Source organism: Heptranchias perlo, chromosome 1 (genome assembly GCF_035084215.1).
Source record: "Heptranchias perlo isolate sHepPer1 chromosome 1, sHepPer1.hap1, whole genome shotgun sequence".
Lineage (NCBI taxonomy): Eukaryota > Metazoa > Chordata > Chondrichthyes > Hexanchiformes > Hexanchidae > Heptranchias > Heptranchias perlo.
Window position 1 is genome coordinate 66,548,255 of NC_090325.1, and position 18,314 is coordinate 66,566,568.

Here is an 18,314-nt window from a genome sequence, read left to right on the forward strand (position 1 = left end):
AACATGGAAACAGGCCCTTCGGCCCAACATGTCCATGTCGCCCAGTTTATTCCACTAAGCTAGTCCCAATTTCCTGCACTTGGCCCATATCCCTCTATACCCATCTTACCCATGTAACTGTCCAAATGCTTTTTAAAAGCCAAAATTGTACCCGCCTCTATTACTGCCTCTGGCAGCTCGTTCCAGACACTCACCACCCTTTGAGTGAAAAAATTGCCCCTCTGGACCCTTTTGTATCTCTCCCCTCTCACCTTAAATCTATGTCCCCTCGTTATAGACTCCCCTACCTTTGGGAAAAGATTTTGACTATCTACCTTATCTATGCCCCTCATTATTTTATAGACTTCTATAAGATCACCCCTTAACCTCCTACTCTCCAGGGAAAAAAGTCCCAGTCTGTCTAACCTCTCCCTATAAGTCAAACCATCAAGTCCCGGTAGCATCCTAGTAAATCTTTTCTGCACTCTTTCTAGTTTAATAATATCCTTTCTATAATAGGGTGACCAGAACTGTACACAGTACTCCAAGTGTGGCCTCAAATGCAAGTTGTTGTTGTAATAGCAACCAAGGGGATGACTGTAGGTGTTACTTGTACAATTTACTTATTATTCAAAGATTCTAGGCTTTTACAGGGCTTCTGATCAATATATAATTCATCGTCTAGTAAATGTTATTCTTCAAATCAGAACTTCAGTATAGCAGGAATGAATGCACTGGTACATTGGAATTTTACTCTTGAGTTAGGTATGATTATCCAAATTCCACGCGGTTAATAACTAAAGGATTAAGAACAATCTCAGAATAACTAATGAGTTCTTAAGAACTTCACCCCTTGAGCATTAACCGTTAATTCTATTAAATGTTTCCTGATTGAATTTAGCATTGTGTCAGTGAGGCATATCACATTCAGAGAACAAAATCCTTGTGTGAATACCCCTAATAATAAATCCAGATACTACTGCTTATGTGGCAATATACAAAATTACATAAAAAGCACAGTATATGCTGTGTAAAACATGCCACTGATGTCCAATGGTACACTTGCCAATCACCTTAAAGCTTAGTTTCAGTACAGGAACATAGCTTTATCTTAGCGCAGTGGGACACTTTCTTCCCACCCCCAAAAACTCTTTGTTTTCTTCCCCCCGTCCCAGCCCACCCTGTGATGTTGGGCACACATTCAGTTAAAAATGGAAATGCAAATCTATTTCCCAGATTTATGCCCTTAAAATTAGCTGAATATGGTGATTAATGTAGTACCTCTGGAATCAGTTAATCTTGTCTGCATCTTTCACGACTGAAGCAAAAGATGTTTGAAGTCTCTTATTTTTCCCTCTTCACTTCTCTGTTGTCTCAGTACACCCTCCATGGTCAAGATAAAAAGCAGGTGAACTGTTCTTGGACTTCTTATGAATGACACTATAAGTATCTTCAGGCGAGACAGAGGGGGAGGTATAAGAGGAGGGGGGGTCGCAATATTAATTAAAGAATCAATTACTGCCATAAGGAGGGATGATATATTAGCAGGTTCCTCTAATGAGGCCATATGGGTGGAGCTTAAAAACAAAAAGGGGGCAAGCACTTTGATGGGAGTGTACTATAGGCCCCCAAATAGTCAGGGGGAGATAGAGGAACAGATATGTAGGCAAATCTCAGAAAATTGTGCAAATAATAGGGTAATAATAGTGGGGGATTTCAACTTCCCCAATATTAACTGGGATACTCAGAGTGTAAAAGGTTTAGAGGGTACAAAATTCTTAACGTGCATCCAGGAGAGCTTTTTGAGCCAGCATGTAGAAAGTCCTACAAGAGAGGGGGCGGTACTGGACCTAATTCTAGGGAATGTGGCCGGCCAAGTGGAAGAAGTGCTAGTAGGTGAGCACTTTGGTGACAGTGACCATAATTCAGTGAGATTTAAGGTGGTCATGGAAAAGGACAGGGAGGGGCCGGAAATAAAGGTTCTAAATTGGGGGAAGGCCGATTTTAATAGGATAAGGCAGGATCTGGCCAAAATGGACTGGGATCAGCTGCTTGTAGGAAAATCCGCATCGGAGCAATGGGAGTCTTTCAGAAGGGAGATTGAGACCATACAATGGCAACATGTTCCCGTAAAGGTCAAGGGTGGTTCCAAGAACTCCAGGGAACCTTGGATGTCAGGGGATATACGAGAATGGATTAGGAAAAAAAGGAGGGCTTTTGGCAGATACAAAAGGCTAAGGACGGAGGAAGCCCTAGAGGAGTACAAAAAGTGCAGGGGGATACTTAAAAAGGAAATTAGGAGATCAAGGAGGGGCCATGAAAAAACACTGGCGAGCAAAATAAAGGAAAATCCTAAGATGTTTTATAAGTATACTAAGGGTAAGAGGATAACTAGGGAAAAAATAGGGCCCATTAGGGACAAAAATGGCAATCTGTGTGTGGAGCCGGCAGATGTAGGAGGGGTTCTAAATGAATTTTTTGCATCTGTTTTCACTATGGAGAAGGACGATGTAGACATAGAAATACGGCAGGGGGACTGAGATATACTCGAACATATTAACATCGAGCGGGAGGAGGTATTGGCGGTTTTAGCAGGCCTAAAAATGGATAAATCCCCAGGCCCGGACGAAATGTATCCCAGGCTACTGTGTGAGGCAAAGGAGGAGATTGCGGGGGCTCTGACACATATATTCAGAACCTCTCTGGCCACAGGGGATGTGCCAGAGGACTGGAGAACCGCTAATGTAGTACCATTATTCAAGAAGGGGAGTAGGGAGAAACCGGGGAACTACAGGCCAGTGAGCCTAACATCAGTGGTAGGAAAATTATTGGACAAAATTAGTCTCCACTTGGAGAAGCAAGGATTAATCAGGGATAGTCAACATGGCTTTGTCAAGGGAAGATCATGTCTGACTAATTTGATTGAATTTTTTGAGGGGGTGACTAGGCGTGTGGATGAGGGTAACGCAGTGGATGTGGTATACATGGATTTCAGTAAGGCCTTCGATAAAGTCCCCCACAGGAGACTGGTCAAGAAGGTACGAGCCCATGGAATCCAGGGTGCCTTGGCACTTTGGATACAAAACTGGCTTAGTGGCAGAAGGCAGAGGGTGATGGTCGAAGGTTGTTTTTGTGACTGGAAGCCTGTGGCCAGTGGGGTACCACAGGGATCGGTGCTGGGTCCCTTGCTGTTTGTGGTCTACATTAATGACTTGGATATGAATGTAAAAGGTATGATCAGTAAGTTCGCTGATGATACAAAAATTGGTAGGGTGGTAAATAGCGAGGAGGATAGCCTCAGTCTGCAGGACGATATAGATGGGTTGGTCAGATGGGCGGAACAGTGGCAAATGGAATTTAACCCGGAAAAGTGCGAGGTGATGCACTTTGGAGGGACTAACAAGGCGAGGGAATACACAATGAATGGGAGGACCCTAGGCAAGACAGAGGGTCAGAGGGATCTTGGTGTGCAAGTTCACAGATCCCTGAAGGCGGCGGAACAGGTAGATAAGGTGGTAAAGAAGGCATATGGGATACTTGCCTTTATTAGCCGAGGCATAGAATATAAGAGCAAGGAGGTTATGATGGAGCTGTATAAAACACTGGTTAGGCCACAGCTGGAGTACTGTGTGCAGTTCTGGTCGCCACACTACAGGAAGGATGTGATCGCTTTGGAGAGGGTGCAGAGGAGATTCACCAGGATGTTACCAGGGCTGGAGCGCTTCAGCTATGAAGAGAGACTGGGAAGATTGGGTTTGTTTTCCTTGGAGCAGAGGAGGCTGAGGGGGGACATGATTGAGGTGTACAAAATTATGAGGGGCACAGATAGGATGGATACTAAGGAGCTTTTTCCCTTCGTTGAGGGTTCTATAACAAGGGGACATAGATTCAAGGTAAAAGGCGGGAGGTTTAGAGGGGATTTGAGAAAGAACTTTTTCACCCAGAGGGTGGTTGGAGTCTGGAACTCACTGCCTGAAAGGGTTGTGGAGGCAGGAACCCTCACAACATTCAAGAAGCATTTGGATGAGCACTTGAAATGCCATAGCATACAGGGCTATGGACCAAATGCTGGAATATGGGATTAGATTAGACTGGGCTTGATGGCCGGCGCGGACACGATGGGTCGAAGGGCCTCTCTCCGTGCTGTATAACTCTATGACTCTATCTGCTAGAAGGTGCATAATACTGGCTCACGGTGACTTGTCCTCCAATTTTTCCTTCTCTTCCTTGGTGAAACATTTTGGCTTCACTCAGCTGCTCCCCATGATGGCATAGCTGAGATTGAGAATTTATTGTGTAGGTAATTGCAAGTTCACATTCAGATCATAGCACTCTGTGGCACAGTGTGTCAAAGCTCTGACATGTTACAGTACTGGACCACGCTTTTAACTGTTATTTAATGGAGCGCTACAAACTTTACATGGTTGAGAACTTTTAAATATACGTAGATTGCTGAGGAAAGAAATATCTAGATATTTATCATGAGTAAATTTGCATGGATAGTTTTCATCAATTTCTTTGTATGACTATTTTCAGATCATGCAGTGGGCGGGACAGGCTTGGTCCTTATAAAACAAGTGATGTCTCTTGGCTTACAGAAACCCCAGTCAATCCATTAAGTGTGGGTCAGTACGTCAACAACTGTTCTAATGGTATGTTGCATTCTTTTTGGGTCTTCTTTGTAATCCATGTTGCTACGCATAGAAACCGTGTAATTAATAAATTTGCAACTCATCAAAGAGCAAAGAGCAAAGAGCAATCGAAGAGATGTGAGAGTTCCATTTGAGATCAGGGGGATAGTGAGACCAAGAAAGTCAATTGATGAAGACAACTAAGAGTAGACCCTAATACATCTTTGGACTTTTATCTCAGATACATTCCTTGTACTCAATGCTGAAGACCTCTCCTATAAACCATAGTATGACTTTACATACTCAGTACCTGGGTAATTGTAACAAGCCCAGTGGTTAAACAGAAAAGCCTTGTCATTGTATTCAGCTTTACTTGTATGTCCCATGGCCACAAACGATCTCCTTGACTTCAGAAGACAATAGAATAAATACTCTATCAAACCATGGCTTAGACTACGAAACACCAAACAGATTTATTAACAATACATAAACAAGCCGATTTCAGTAATATACAGAACCTAGCTATTCCTCCTCCTGGTACACAAGGAAACTAAAAGAAAATTTCAAAAACTCACCTTGCTGGGCCTCTTCTGGCCCTGGCTCCTGTTCCCAGCAGGTTTAGCCCAGCGGGTTAGCCATTGCTACTCCCCCGCTCAGGCCTCAGGTTAGAATAACAAATGGGGTCCCCATGTCTTCATTGGAGCCTGATCTGCATATTTAAAGAGGACTATGCCGACTTTAGGTGGGTGTTTATGCTGCCTGCAATTTAAAGTTGCAGTCAGCCAGATCAGGGTGGGATAGCAGTGGATAAGTCTCTCGCTCCATTTTAACTGGTTCCCACCTGGTTTCTGCCAGGCGGGGAGAGTTAAAATCGACCCTATCATTTATATTCCTGCACAAATATGTATCAGCCAGACAGGGTTATTTCTTTAATTGAACTTAGTTTTAACCACATATGTACCTTGACAAGGAAGAAGCAAATATAATACATAATAGGCAAAATGCCTATTTTTTGTCACTGAGCCATCAAAGATAAAGTTATTAACTTTTGGTCAAACACATAAAAGAAATGAAGAATCTGTGTCTTTAAAGAATTGAAATATTTTCATTGCCCCATTGAAGGGCATGGAAAAAATCAAGGTGTAGTAATTTAGTCATTGACTGTACGATGACTAGAGGTTATATGAATTGATAGCATGCGATCTGAAGGAAACTGATGTGTAGAAAAATAAAAACTTGCATTTATATAGCACCTTTCAAGACCTCAGGACTTCCCAAAGCACTTTACAACCAATGAAATACTTTTTGAAGTGTAGTCACTGTTGTAATGTAGGAAACGCAGCAGCCAATTTGCACACAGCAAGGTACCACAAACAGCCATGTGGTAATGGTCAGATAATCTGTTTAAGTGATGTTGGTTAAGGGATAAATATTAGCCAGGACACCGGGGAGAACTCCTTTGCTCCTAGCAAAAGAATAGATAATGTTAGATGATGAATGCAGTAAGTTATTGATGTGAAGAAAAAGTAGAATGTGAAAGAGGACAGAGCCCTGGGGAACCCTGAATTAATGGAAAAGAGTTAGCACAGATAGAAATATTTGAAAGGAACTAGCCATGAATATAACTTTGATGGAGAACCATATGATGGTAACTTGTTTAAAAGTGTATAGTGTCAGACTCTGTCAGAAGCTTTGGAGATGTTCAAGGCAATAACAGAGAATTCATCACTGTGTTCAGGAGTGGGCTACCGGTCAGCATAACACATGCAGTAAGATCAATGAAACGGCCATGCCAAAAGCCATACCAACAATTTTGGATTAGGCCAGAATTTGAAAGCTAACACCCACAAGGAGCTTTAAGTACAGCATTCAGAAAAGTAAAGAAAAAAATCCCACAAATATCATTAGTGTGTTTAAATAAAAACTAATCCTGTAAACTGTTATGTTTCAGAGAAAGCAGCTAATGTATGTTATCAGGAGTTTGATGTTCCTGTGACATTTCCTGTAGAGCTCCGCCAGTACATCCCAAATGTCAACTATGGTCATGATGTGGAAAGGTTGGTCCCAATTGGCATTTGAACTATGATTTATTATTTTTGTCATCAAACAGTAGCATCATATTGAATGAAAGGTTTCATAAATATCTATCCAGAATTGCCTTCAGTTAAGATAGATTTGGATAGTGACTGCGCATTATTAATATATAGAAGAGGTACTGCAAGTTAAGTAGATGATATATTTATCACTAATTGCTAGTAATTTATATACAAAGTATTTGATTTTTTTTCAGTTTCAGTGTGATAAAAACAGTCAAAATGACGCATAGGACAATGACATGACACAAAATGCAACTGCACAACAACTTGCATTTTTATAGCACCCTTAATGAAATAAAACATTTCACATGGGGAGGACAGACACTGAGAGGTAATTGAAGAATTAGGAGAGATGATCGAATGATGCAAAGCTGAAAGCGGTAGCAAAGGTACATTGGGGGCAAGGCAATAAAGAGATTTGTAACCAAGGACAGGATTTTGAATTGAATATATTAGAGGATGGGGGACCAGTGGCGGTCGGTGAGGATAAAAGTGCTGGATGTGGACACTGGAGTTTTGAATGATTTGGATAGAGCTCAAAAGGACAGCATTGGAGAAACTGAATCTTGAGATAAGGAAAGTGTGAATAAAGGGTTGGCGGAGCCTGGCAATGTTGGAAGCAAGTGGTCTTGATGATGGATATGATATGGGGTTGAAGCTCATTATACCTAGGTAGCATACCTTCTGGTTTAGCCTGAGCAAGCAGCCATGGGTGAGGCAGAAATAGAGTTAGAGGCAATGGTAATTTTTGGCAGGAGCCAAAAAGTATCAATTCTGTTTTCCCTTTGCTCAGTTGGAGAAAGTTCTGGCTCATCCAGAACATAATGTTTTTAGGCAGTCTGACCAAACCACAGGTCACGGAATCAAGGGTGGTCCTGCAGAGTTAAAGCCAGGTCTTGTTGGCATTTGGACAGAAATTGATCTGTACATAATGCCTCTGAGGGGCAACATGTAAATTCAGGAAAGGAAACTGGAAAAAAAAACAAAGCAAATGAAAGTACTTGCAGACAATTAGGAAAAAAAGATTAAGGGTACAACATATTTTTAAATGGATTGAATCTGTTCTAAAGTATTTGCACAAAAATATTAGTTTACAAACCTGTAAAGGAACTGAAAGGAAGGGAATTTGCCCCTTTCCTGTTTAATTCTGAAATTTTCCTTGGCCTCTTGTGAGCTTGTAAAAAGTCAGTTTTCAGAGCCCATCATGGAGTGAGCTGGTAGCAGAGTAAAGTGGGACCAGAGTGAGAGTAAAGACTTCTAAAACGGGAATTTGGTGAAAGTGGAAGCTCAATGGTGAGTAAGAGATAAGCTGTGGGAAAATAGTACAGAACTTGTGTTTTTTATTAGACTGATAGTTAAGCTTAGATTTTAACTTGTGTAAACTGCAAGTCACCTGTAAGTAAGTCACTGTCCAGGTGCTAATTAGATACTGTGTAGCTGGCCTGACTGACCACTCAAAACTGGTTTGTGTCTGAAAGGTACATGAAGAGAGGTTGTTGCAAGAGCTCCAGCTTAAATCAAGAGCACATCACAGAGTGAGGTAGGAACGGAACAAGAGTAAGGACTTATAAAACAGTGAATGAAAATGTGGGAAGTAGACTAGCTGATACTACATCTTAAGTAATATAAATTTTAAAGTAGAACAAGCTAATCAAACCTAAAAATGGCAGCATTGGAAAAGACAGGGATGTGTTATTCCTGCAAGATGTGGGAGTTTCGAGCAGCAGGTGTTGCCTTGGACAAATATGTCTGTGGGAAGTGCCACCAACTCACATTGCTCAAGCTCAAAATCTCAGAACTTGAGAAGGAGGTGGAGACAATGTGACACATCAGAGAGGGAGAGAAGTCATTGGAGCGAGAGTTTGAGTGGGTCGTCACGCTGATGGGAGATACGGAGCAGGCAGTGGAGGAGGAAAGATGGGTGACTCTCCGAGAGGCAGGGAAAGGCAGGAAGGAATGGTTAGGACAGGAGTGCTCAGAGCAGCTTATGCTGTCAAACTGATTTGAAGCTTTAGCTTCTTGTAAGGAAAGTGAGGACTCTGGGCAAAGAAATATCAATGGAATCAACAAACAAAAGATGGCTCAAGGGGGAAAGATTAGCAACACAGCTAGAAATCCAGTAGTGATAGGGGATTCAGTAGTTAGAGTGGCTGACACGATCTTTTGCAGTCCAAACTGACAGTCCCAGATGCTTTGTTGCCTCGCAGATGCTAGGGTAAAGGACATATCACATAGACTGAAAAAGATTTTGCATGGGGAGGGAGAGCAACCAGTCATCATGTTCCATGTGGGAGCCAATAATGTAGATTAAGAAAGGCCTGAAGTCCTGCAAAATAAATTTAGGAGATTAGGAAACAAGCTTAGGAGCAGGATTTCACCATGTGCTAGAACAGGGAAGGACAGGAAGATTAGGGAAATCAGTGCATGGCTAAAGGAGTGGTGTCAGGAAGAGGGATTCCGCTTTGTTGGTCACTGGCATCAGTTCTAGGACATTTGGGAGCTATTCTGCAAGGATGGGTTGCATCTGAACAGGGATATACTGGCAAAACAGTTAAATAGGGAAGTGATTAGGTATTTTAATCAGGAAGAGGGGATGGGAAAATAAAATCAACCAGGATCAGCTAATAGAGAGGGAAGAAATAGATGAGGATAATATTGATGCGGAGAACAATTTAGCAAGAGGGATATGGAATAAAGGAATAAAATCGAATGGATTAATTATAAACGAGGAAAAGACTGAAGTAAAAGTAGGGGTAGCTTAGACAAAAAAAATGGTCAAAGGAGTAGAATTTTAAAAAAAGAAAGCTTGAAATGCATCTATTGCAATCCACAGAGTGTGGGAAATAAACTGGGGGAACTGGAAGCAATTATTTTACAGGAAGATCTAAACTTAATAACATTAACAAAACCTGGCTGCAAACTGGACAAGAATGGAAAATAAACATATCAGGATATAATATATTTAGTAAGGATAGAAAAGATAAGAAAGGAGGTGGAGTTGCAATATTGGTAAAAGGGGAATACATGTTATATAGGGTTGATGTAGACAAGAAAGGGGTACAGACAGAATCAATATGTTTGGAACTCCAAGATAAGAAAAAGACTTGTTACATTAGTAGGGGTGTACTTCAGACCTCCAAATTGTGGGAAGGAAATGGAATTCTTGCCTAATGAGAGGAAATCCTCAAATAAAATGTGACGCTCAGCAAAGCAGTGGATTTTGTAAGGAAAATTTCTTAATCTATTGAAATACAGGACATCTCACCAATAGCAGAGGATTATAAAATTCTTTCACAAGTTTGAACAGCACATAATTTTCAACTGCCACAGACAGGATTTATTTATGCATGTTTTTTTTGGAAGAGTAAAGGAAAATAATTTTTACTGTAGATGTATTTGTTCTGTAAAGCCTTAAATAGCACTTCAAATGAATTCTACATCACCATACACTGCTGATGATTAAATTATATTTTCCAAATGAGAATTATCATTACTATTTATGATTTTCACATTTATGAAACATTTATCACATGGCCATTCACAAAACCATTCAGCCCCTTCCGCAAGAGTAAAAGAGTGAAACTAACACTAATATTGGGCCCTCAACTGTACATTGTATTCCATTACTGTTCATATATATGCTATACATATATATGTAAAGTCCTGAATTGCATGAATGAATAAAAAGATTAGGGCAATATCAAGTCTTAAGGAGGAAGCATAGAACAAAGTTAAACCTAATAATAAACAATACCAAAGGCAGAGAAGAGAGGAGAAATAAAAGGAAGATTAAGAGGGATAAGAAATTGGATTTCTCTGCCATTCTTTTATTCTTTATCGGATTGTCATCTTTGGTCTTTAACCATCTCAGTGAAGCTGCTATCCCTGAGGGTCCAGCTTCCGACAGCCTTTCTCTTACAGTGGCAAGGGCAGCCAAGGCCAGAAGCAGAGCTGCCTAACAAGGGTTTTGCCTCTGAATGAACAAATGAGGATGAAGAAGTATTAGAGGAGGATGTGGAGGAACAACTAATAATAGATATAAATATTAAATGAGTTAATGAGACTTAAAATTGTTAAGTCACCATAATAAGAAAGGATTGTAAGGAGGTAGCAGCGGTTCTAACCATTGTTTTGCAAAATGATTGGACGATGATGACTACTGCACTCTTGTTCAAAATGGGGAAAGGGATAAGCTAGCAAGACCAGTTACCCTCACATCAGTCGTAGGAAAACTGTTAGAGATCATAATAGGAGATGATATTAGTAAGCACTTAGGAATGTTAAAACTTCAGAACTTTAAAGCTTAAATGTAGGAAGGAAAGGCCATAAAAAGATTAATGGGACTCTGAGTTTTATATGACTACGAAAGCATGGAGTTGATAATAAATCTGTACAAGATATTGGTTGGACCATAGTTGGAATACTGTTTGGATCTCCTGATAATAGAAAGAATATTGGAGCCATGGAAAAGGTGTAGTAACATGGATCGAGTAGGAGGATGCCAAGGGTGAGAAGGTATAATTATGATGGGAGACTTGAGAAAACCAGGACTTTATTCACTGCAGTATAAAATGTTACGGTAAGATCTAATTGAAGTGTTTAGAATTATGAAAGATTTCAGGGGGTAAATAGGAAAAGTGCTGGAAGCATAGAGAGGTTAGAATAAGCCTTTTTCTTGCAAAGTGTTATAAAATGGAATACATTACTATTGAAGCCAATTCCATCATTGTTTAAGGGGGAGTTGGATAAACACTTGAAAAAAAGTAGTGTTAACGGGTATGGTGAAACAGCAGGAAAACAGGATTGAAATAGATAGCTCTGGAGCTAGCACAGGCACAATGGGCTGAAATAGCTTCTTTCTGTACTTAAATTTCTATGATGCTTAGTGGTGCTTACAGATTTTGTAATTTAAATGCTTCATCTGTTTCTCTTGTCCTTAAGATTTTCATTTGGTTTTCATTGCAGGCCTTTGCGATGTGTGGTTCTTGTGGCACTTAGAAACATAGACAAGGGAGAAGAGTTATTCTCTAATTACTACACTATTGTACATTGAAAAACCAGGACACAAGTGACATCAAGAACTTCATCCCATGCAGAATGGAGTTTCACATTTTAGCTATTGATGCCAAATTCTCAAAAATTATTTCTCTACAAGACAGCTTTTTAATAAGTGATGGATTGCACAGCCATTTAGAGTCTATATTTTGATTAGAAAAAGAAATAGGACCTTTTTGAAATACATGTAACTTTTGTATAAACAAATTAATAATAACCATTACTTTGTGTGTAAGATGTAGAGAAAAGCACATGTACAATTTGAATTGAACTATATCAAAGTGATTCATTTTATTTTGACGATGAAACTTTTTTATTTTTCTTGCCTGGTTCCCAGAGCTGTGCATTGTCTGCGGCTACGAGGGAGGGTGGGCGGGCAGGCAGCTCCCAGAGTTCCACCAGTGCCACTCTAATAGGAGGTGCATGAAAGTAATTGAAGGATTATGCTACTTTCATGCCCTCTGCTGGGCATCCATCGAAACAACAGAGCCTGGTGAGGTGGGGTGAATTGAACTGGTTGTGATACTGTAGGGCCGATTTTCATCTGCATCGCAACCCATTAGGGCTGTTTCTGAAGAAAATGAGCACAGACCCCTTATGCCTGGTCTCCACTCAATTTCTGTCTCGTGCATTTCTGGTCGGTTTTGGGCAGTAGTCCAGATGTTGCAGCCAAAACTGGTGTTTCATTCAAATTGAATTGCAATGAGCTAGGAATGATGTAATTGGGGCCTGCACATCAATTTCCTCCAGTTCTGCTGGTCACAGTCATGTGCAGGCAGCACCCATATAAAACGGGCATTGGGGTTTTTCAAATGTTTAATATTTTAAAGGCAGCAACTTGGACACAGTGTGACAATTTGACTTTTGGGCAGTGAGGTGAGAATAATTTAAGTTTGCCTTTGCAGAAGGGCTGAACTGTGAGCAGGAGCTTTGAAGGAGAGATGGTGAGTTCTGTACTCCTACCAACCCTCTTAGCACGATGGTGTTCTACTTGGAATCCCCTTGGAGGAAGAGGAGGAGGTAGAAGAACATGTGGATGTCAGGGAAGTGCGCCATCACCGCCCCAGTTACTCTGCCGACTGAATATATCGGCCACGTATGAATTATTTGGGCCTTACAGTAAAGCAGTACCTTTGGAGGCTATGATTCACCAGGGAGGCAGAGTTACAACTGTGTGCCATGCTGCAGGAGGACCTGCAGTCCAACTCCAGGATGCGTATAGTGTTGTCATTAACAGTGAAGGTAACTGCTGCCTGGATTTCTTTTGCCTTGGGCTCTTTCCAGGAGACTGGTGGGAACATCAGTCATTCTGCAGTGCATTGCTGCACAAAGCAGGTGACTGATGCCTTGATTTCCAGAGCAAGTAAGTACATCACATTCCACAAAAACACAAAGAGGAACTGGAGAAAACGCTAGGTTGTTTCAGAAAGGCAGTATTCCCTGGGGTTGCATTGATGCCATTCGTATAGCCTGCCCACATGACTCTGTTGCTAACCAACTGTTTTTTTCTCTCAAGGCCCTCTTCACTATACAACAGCAACTTGCATTTATATAGTGCTTTAACGTAGTAAAATGTCCCAAGGCACTTCACAGGAGCGTTATCAAACAAAATTTGACACCGAGCCACATTAGGAGATATTAGGACAAGTGACCAAAAGCTTGGTCAAAGAGGTAAGTTTTAAGGAGCAGAGAGAGGCAGAGGTTTAGGGAGGGAATTCCAGAGCTTAAGGCCTAGACAGCTAAAGGTACGGCCACCAATGGTGGGGCGAAGTAAATCGGGGATGCGCAAGAGGCCAGAATTGGAGGAATGCAGAGTTCTCAGAGGGTTGAAGGGCTAGAGGTAGTTACAGAAATAGGGAGGGGCGAGTCCATGGAGGGATTTGAACAAAAGGATGACAATTTTAAAATCGAGGTGTTGCTGGATCAGGAGCCAATGTAGGTCAGCGAACACTGGGGTGATGGGAGAATGGGACTTGGTGCAAGTTAAGATATGGGCAGCAGAGTTTTGGATGAGCTCAAATTTATGGAGGGTGGAAGATGGGAGGCCAGCCAGGACAGCTTTGGAATAGTTGAGTCTGGAGATAACAAAGGCATGGATGAGGGTTTCAGCAGCAGATTGGCTGAGTCAGGGGCGGAGATGGGCGATATTATGGAGGTGGAACTAGGCGGTCTTGGTGATGGAGAGAATATAGGGTCGGAAGCTCAGCTCAGGGTCAAATAGGATATTGAGGCTGTGAACAGTATGGTTCAGCATCTGACAGTGGCAAGGAAGAGGGATACAGGGTGGGTTTGGAGCAGTAATACTGTTCCTCATAGATATACTGCCACTGGGAAGAAAGGAAATTCAGTGCTGCAGCATTTAAAAAGCTGCAGCCATTTAAATGGGCACATATGTTTTAGAAAAGCAGGAGACAGGCATGCTAATCTGCCAGAGAGAGGGGTATCAGAAGCTGGAATGGCCCCACAGTTTCAGATGCATCTTTGGAAATCCTTTTGACAGAAATGAGGACCTGAAGAGTGAGACTTGGGGAGTGAGGGCAGGAAGTTCCATAATGGAATAGTTCAGGCCCTATTGAAGGAGGTGACGGAGGCAATCAGTGCAACCTGCACCACCCCAGGTGCGAGAAGAGGTTCAATAACCCCCACGAGTGTAGCTAAGGTAAGTCAAGGCACTGTTAGTGAGCCACATCTTATGCCACTGTTGGATCCTTCACTCATCTCCTTACTACTCTTCGTCAGCGCCTGGGTGTCAGGACAACCTCTGCAAAAACTCAAGCACCAGCTTTACTCAAAACCGCTCTGTCAATTCACATAGACTGCTACAGGGGGTTCTGCTAATCGTCAAAGCCAGTGCATCCACCTCTCATCATCATGGGATGATACTGACGTAGAGCAAGTGTCCACACCACTCAAATGTCTCGAACATTGTGTTCTCTCCGTCCTAAGAAAAGCTTGCCCATAACTATCGCCAGAGAAATGCAACCAGGAAAGGAGCACCAGCTCTAAAAGCCCAGAGTTTGCATGAAGGGGAGGTGTTAGATATCATGGGCAGACAGACAGGAGAAGCTGTGGGAGATAGTGAGGATGGAGGCGAGGTAGCAAGACAAGGTTGGTAAAGGCTGCAAAATGCTTATTACAGGTAGTCTCAGCTTCACGTGCGTTCTCAAAATATTGCAATGCTCTTACACTCAGCAACTATTTCTTCAACTGAACAGGCTCTTCTATATTTCACGTCACTGGGGGTATCTTGCAGGAAAAAGCTGGCCACTCAGATTACCACCTAGGCTCTTTAAGATCTGAATTTATTGGCACATCCAGAGCTGGAACTGCTGCCCCATCCTCATCAATTCAGTTATCACATCTCACCTGCTCCAGCACCAGCCAGAGGCATCATTCAGGAGAAAGTAATTAGAGAGTTGGAAAAGTTTTTACTGGTTGAAGCACTAAGCACTAGTGAACATGAGGACCCGGGTGTGGAAGAGAGGGAGGGTGCTATTCCAGCACAGAGGGTGCAGAAATGACTGCCCTCCGCTAAGAAGCCTGTGGGCCCAGACTCCCAAAGAGTCCAATCTCATGTGGACATGGTTTCCCTGCTGAATGGCTAAGATGGTGACAAGTGGCAGGAGCCCACAACTCATATCAGCAACACATTGCAGGAAGTTTCTGACACCTGCAGAGCACCCATTCGGGAGCAACAGTTTGGGAGATTTCTGCAGCAGCAAGATGCCAGGAAGAGCTAAGCATACTGGTGACTACCAGAGTGTGACAGCTAACAGTGCTGCAATAGATGCTTTGAACAGGACACTTTCACTGGGTTTCTAAAACCTAGTTGGGACTATTCCTCCTGTGATAACACCTACCAGCAGCACCTCAGCGCCTGTGCCGAGCACCAGTGAGCTGCAAGGAGACGTCACAGGTGTCACTGTCTGTCTGGAGAGTGGCAATGAACCTGCTTCCTTAAGGCCCCTCCAAAGCCTACATGAGAGCTCTTCAGACTTGGGTCTGGCTCTCCTTGTCACTACAAGAGAAAGACGGCTGGAAACTGGACCCTTTGAGGCAGCAGCTTCACCTCAGGCCTGAGACTCCAGGTGAACCATCCCAGCCACCCACCGCTCAACCTCATCCCCTCAGGGAACACCTTGTTAGATTAGGAGCTAGGGCAAGCAACTTATTTGGCATAAAGGGGAAACATGGTGGTAAAAATAGTTATAGTGAATGCTTTTGTTGGCACCTTTGATGAATGCTTCTGTGCAAAGTAAACACTGTTTGACCACAGAGAGGTCAGAGCTCATTTCTTTGTATGCTTGCTTAATTTTTGAACGTATATGGGGGCAGGCTTCTGTCTTACGAAGTTTGATATGCAGGTTAAATAACACCACCCTTCAGTTTTAATAAAACAAATGGTTTCCTTAATGAAATATTCACCTCAGGGATACCTTAGTGATGCTCATATCTCCACTTACATAGTGGCAGTAATAATTTGGGGCTTCTTTGGAACATATATTGGGGGAAATAGGTCCGGAAGGTTTAGCCATGCTCACTTGACCCCATTTAAATGTGGTGGGGTGGGCTTTAAAGAGCACTGAGTTCAATGACTCCAGCTCCAATTTTAGACCAGCAGTTTTGAGGCAGTTGGTGTAACTGCCACATTTTACTCTTTACCATCCCAAAACCACCAGAAAGCTGGCAGTAATTCAGAGCAAGGTTCAGACTGTGGTGTGGAGAAACTGCAGGAGGGGAGAAGGGCAAAGAAAAAGTCAACAAACGCACCCACGGAAGAAGCTTCTCATAGTTTATATCTTACTAGTTTTTAAATTACTATGAATGTATATGCCAACAGGTAAAGTAAAATACATATATTGTCCTCGGACAGGGGATAAGGAATGAAGATTAAAGCACATTGACTAATAACAAGTGTAGATGCTGGAAAAATTATAAACATTCTGTAAATTCTAAAGCCCCGATTTTAACCCCCTGCGCCTGACGAGAATGGGATTTAAAAGAGGGACAGAGTGTTTACCTCCACGTTGGTGCACACTCGCGCCGAGTGCTATTTCAACTTTCAGTTCCGCAGGCAGGCGAAAGCCTCATAAAAATTCAAAAGTCGGGATCCGATGACAGCATTCGGACAAAACAATACTTTAAGCCTGGGCCGTGCGACTTGTGCACCGTGCTGATCGTGCCCAGGACAACTAGCATCACAAGGATCCGGGACAAGAAGAGGTCCAGTAAGGTCATTTTTAGTAAGTTTCTAATGGTTTCCCTTTGGGCCATGAGGAGCAGGAGTGCTCCTCCAGGACCCACAAGGAAACCTTGGACCTCTCTTGGCTAGTCCAAGGTCTATAGCAATTCCTGTGGGGGATAGTATCTCCCTAATCGTAGTATTAGGGAGATATCCTTGAGCCATGTTAAAAATTGACATTCAGGTAACTTAATTTCATGAAACTTACAACCACTTGCATTTATATAGCTCCTTTGACATAATAAATGTCCCAAAGCATTTCACAGAGAAGAAGCAGATAGCCAGCAGTAGTCGACAAATTGGAAGAGATGACTCAAAGCATAGTCAATGAGATTGGCTTGAGGTGGCTTAAAGGAAGAGAGAAGTAGCAAGGTGGAGGGTTTAAGATTCCTAGAGAGTAGGATTGAGACAACTAAAGGCACTAGTTAACTTACTCTTAAGAAACGTCTAATGTTCAATTGCACAATCTACCTAGTTTTACTGAAACCATGATATTAATGTAAGTTTTTATTTTTCTAAGTATACCTGAAACCTTCATGAGCTTTATCAGTAAAAGTGTACCATGCTTTTGCTAATTTACTTCCTCAATATCCCACCAGATTGTGGTTCATGTGCTCTGCTCTCTTGTTGATAATAAAACTGCAGTGCCCAAAATAATCCAGTTTTACATCCAGTATTTTTCAGTTTGAAAGCACCTACATAATTACGTCAGTCAGCCAAAATTCCATTCCACTGTATGTTTTGTTGATACCAGTTTCTTTTTCAATCAAAATAACAACGCTGAGACATATCACGTCAACATGGGTAAGATGGGTATAGAGGGATATGGGCCAAGTGCAGGCAATTGGGACTAGCTTAGTGGTATAAACTGGGCGACATGGACATGTTGGGCCGAAGGGCCTGTTTCCATGTTGTAACTTCTATGATTCTATGATTCTATACCATGAGAATTGGTACACATTTTCTTAGATTAATTAAGAAAAATCTTTCAACAAAATATGATCATAGACTGTGAGAGTGAGATTATAAAGTGAGTGTTGAATCATGGCTGGTCTTCTACCTCAACTCCACTTTCCCGCCCTATCCCATATCCCTTGATTCCCTTAGTGTCCAACAATCTATCGATCTCAGCCTTGAATATACTCAACGACTCAGCATCCACAGCTCTCTGGGGTACAGAATTACAAAGATTCACAACCCTCTGAGTGAAGAAATTTTTCCTCATCTCAGTCCTAAATGGCCGACCCCTTATCCTGAGACTATGGACATGATGTTAACGGGGAGCCAGGAAGGGGGCAGGGGGTGGGGGGC

General features: G+C 42.1%; 1 protein-coding gene across 1 annotated transcript in view; it reads left to right on the top strand.

Annotated features, from left to right (window-relative positions):
• setd9 (SET domain containing 9) overlaps nt 1-17,660 on the top strand; it is a 37,312-nt gene extending 19,652 nt beyond the window's left edge. The window contains exons 4-6 of the mRNA XM_067986205.1: nt 4,516-4,631; nt 6,562-6,667; nt 11,672-17,660. Coding sequence (XP_067842306.1) covers nt 4,516-4,631; nt 6,562-6,667; nt 11,672-11,759 — 310 coding nt within the window. The 3' untranslated portion in view covers nt 11,760-17,660. The remainder of the gene's footprint in view (nt 1-4,515; nt 4,632-6,561; nt 6,668-11,671) is intronic.
• Nucleotides 17,661-18,314: the final 654 nt, after the last annotated feature.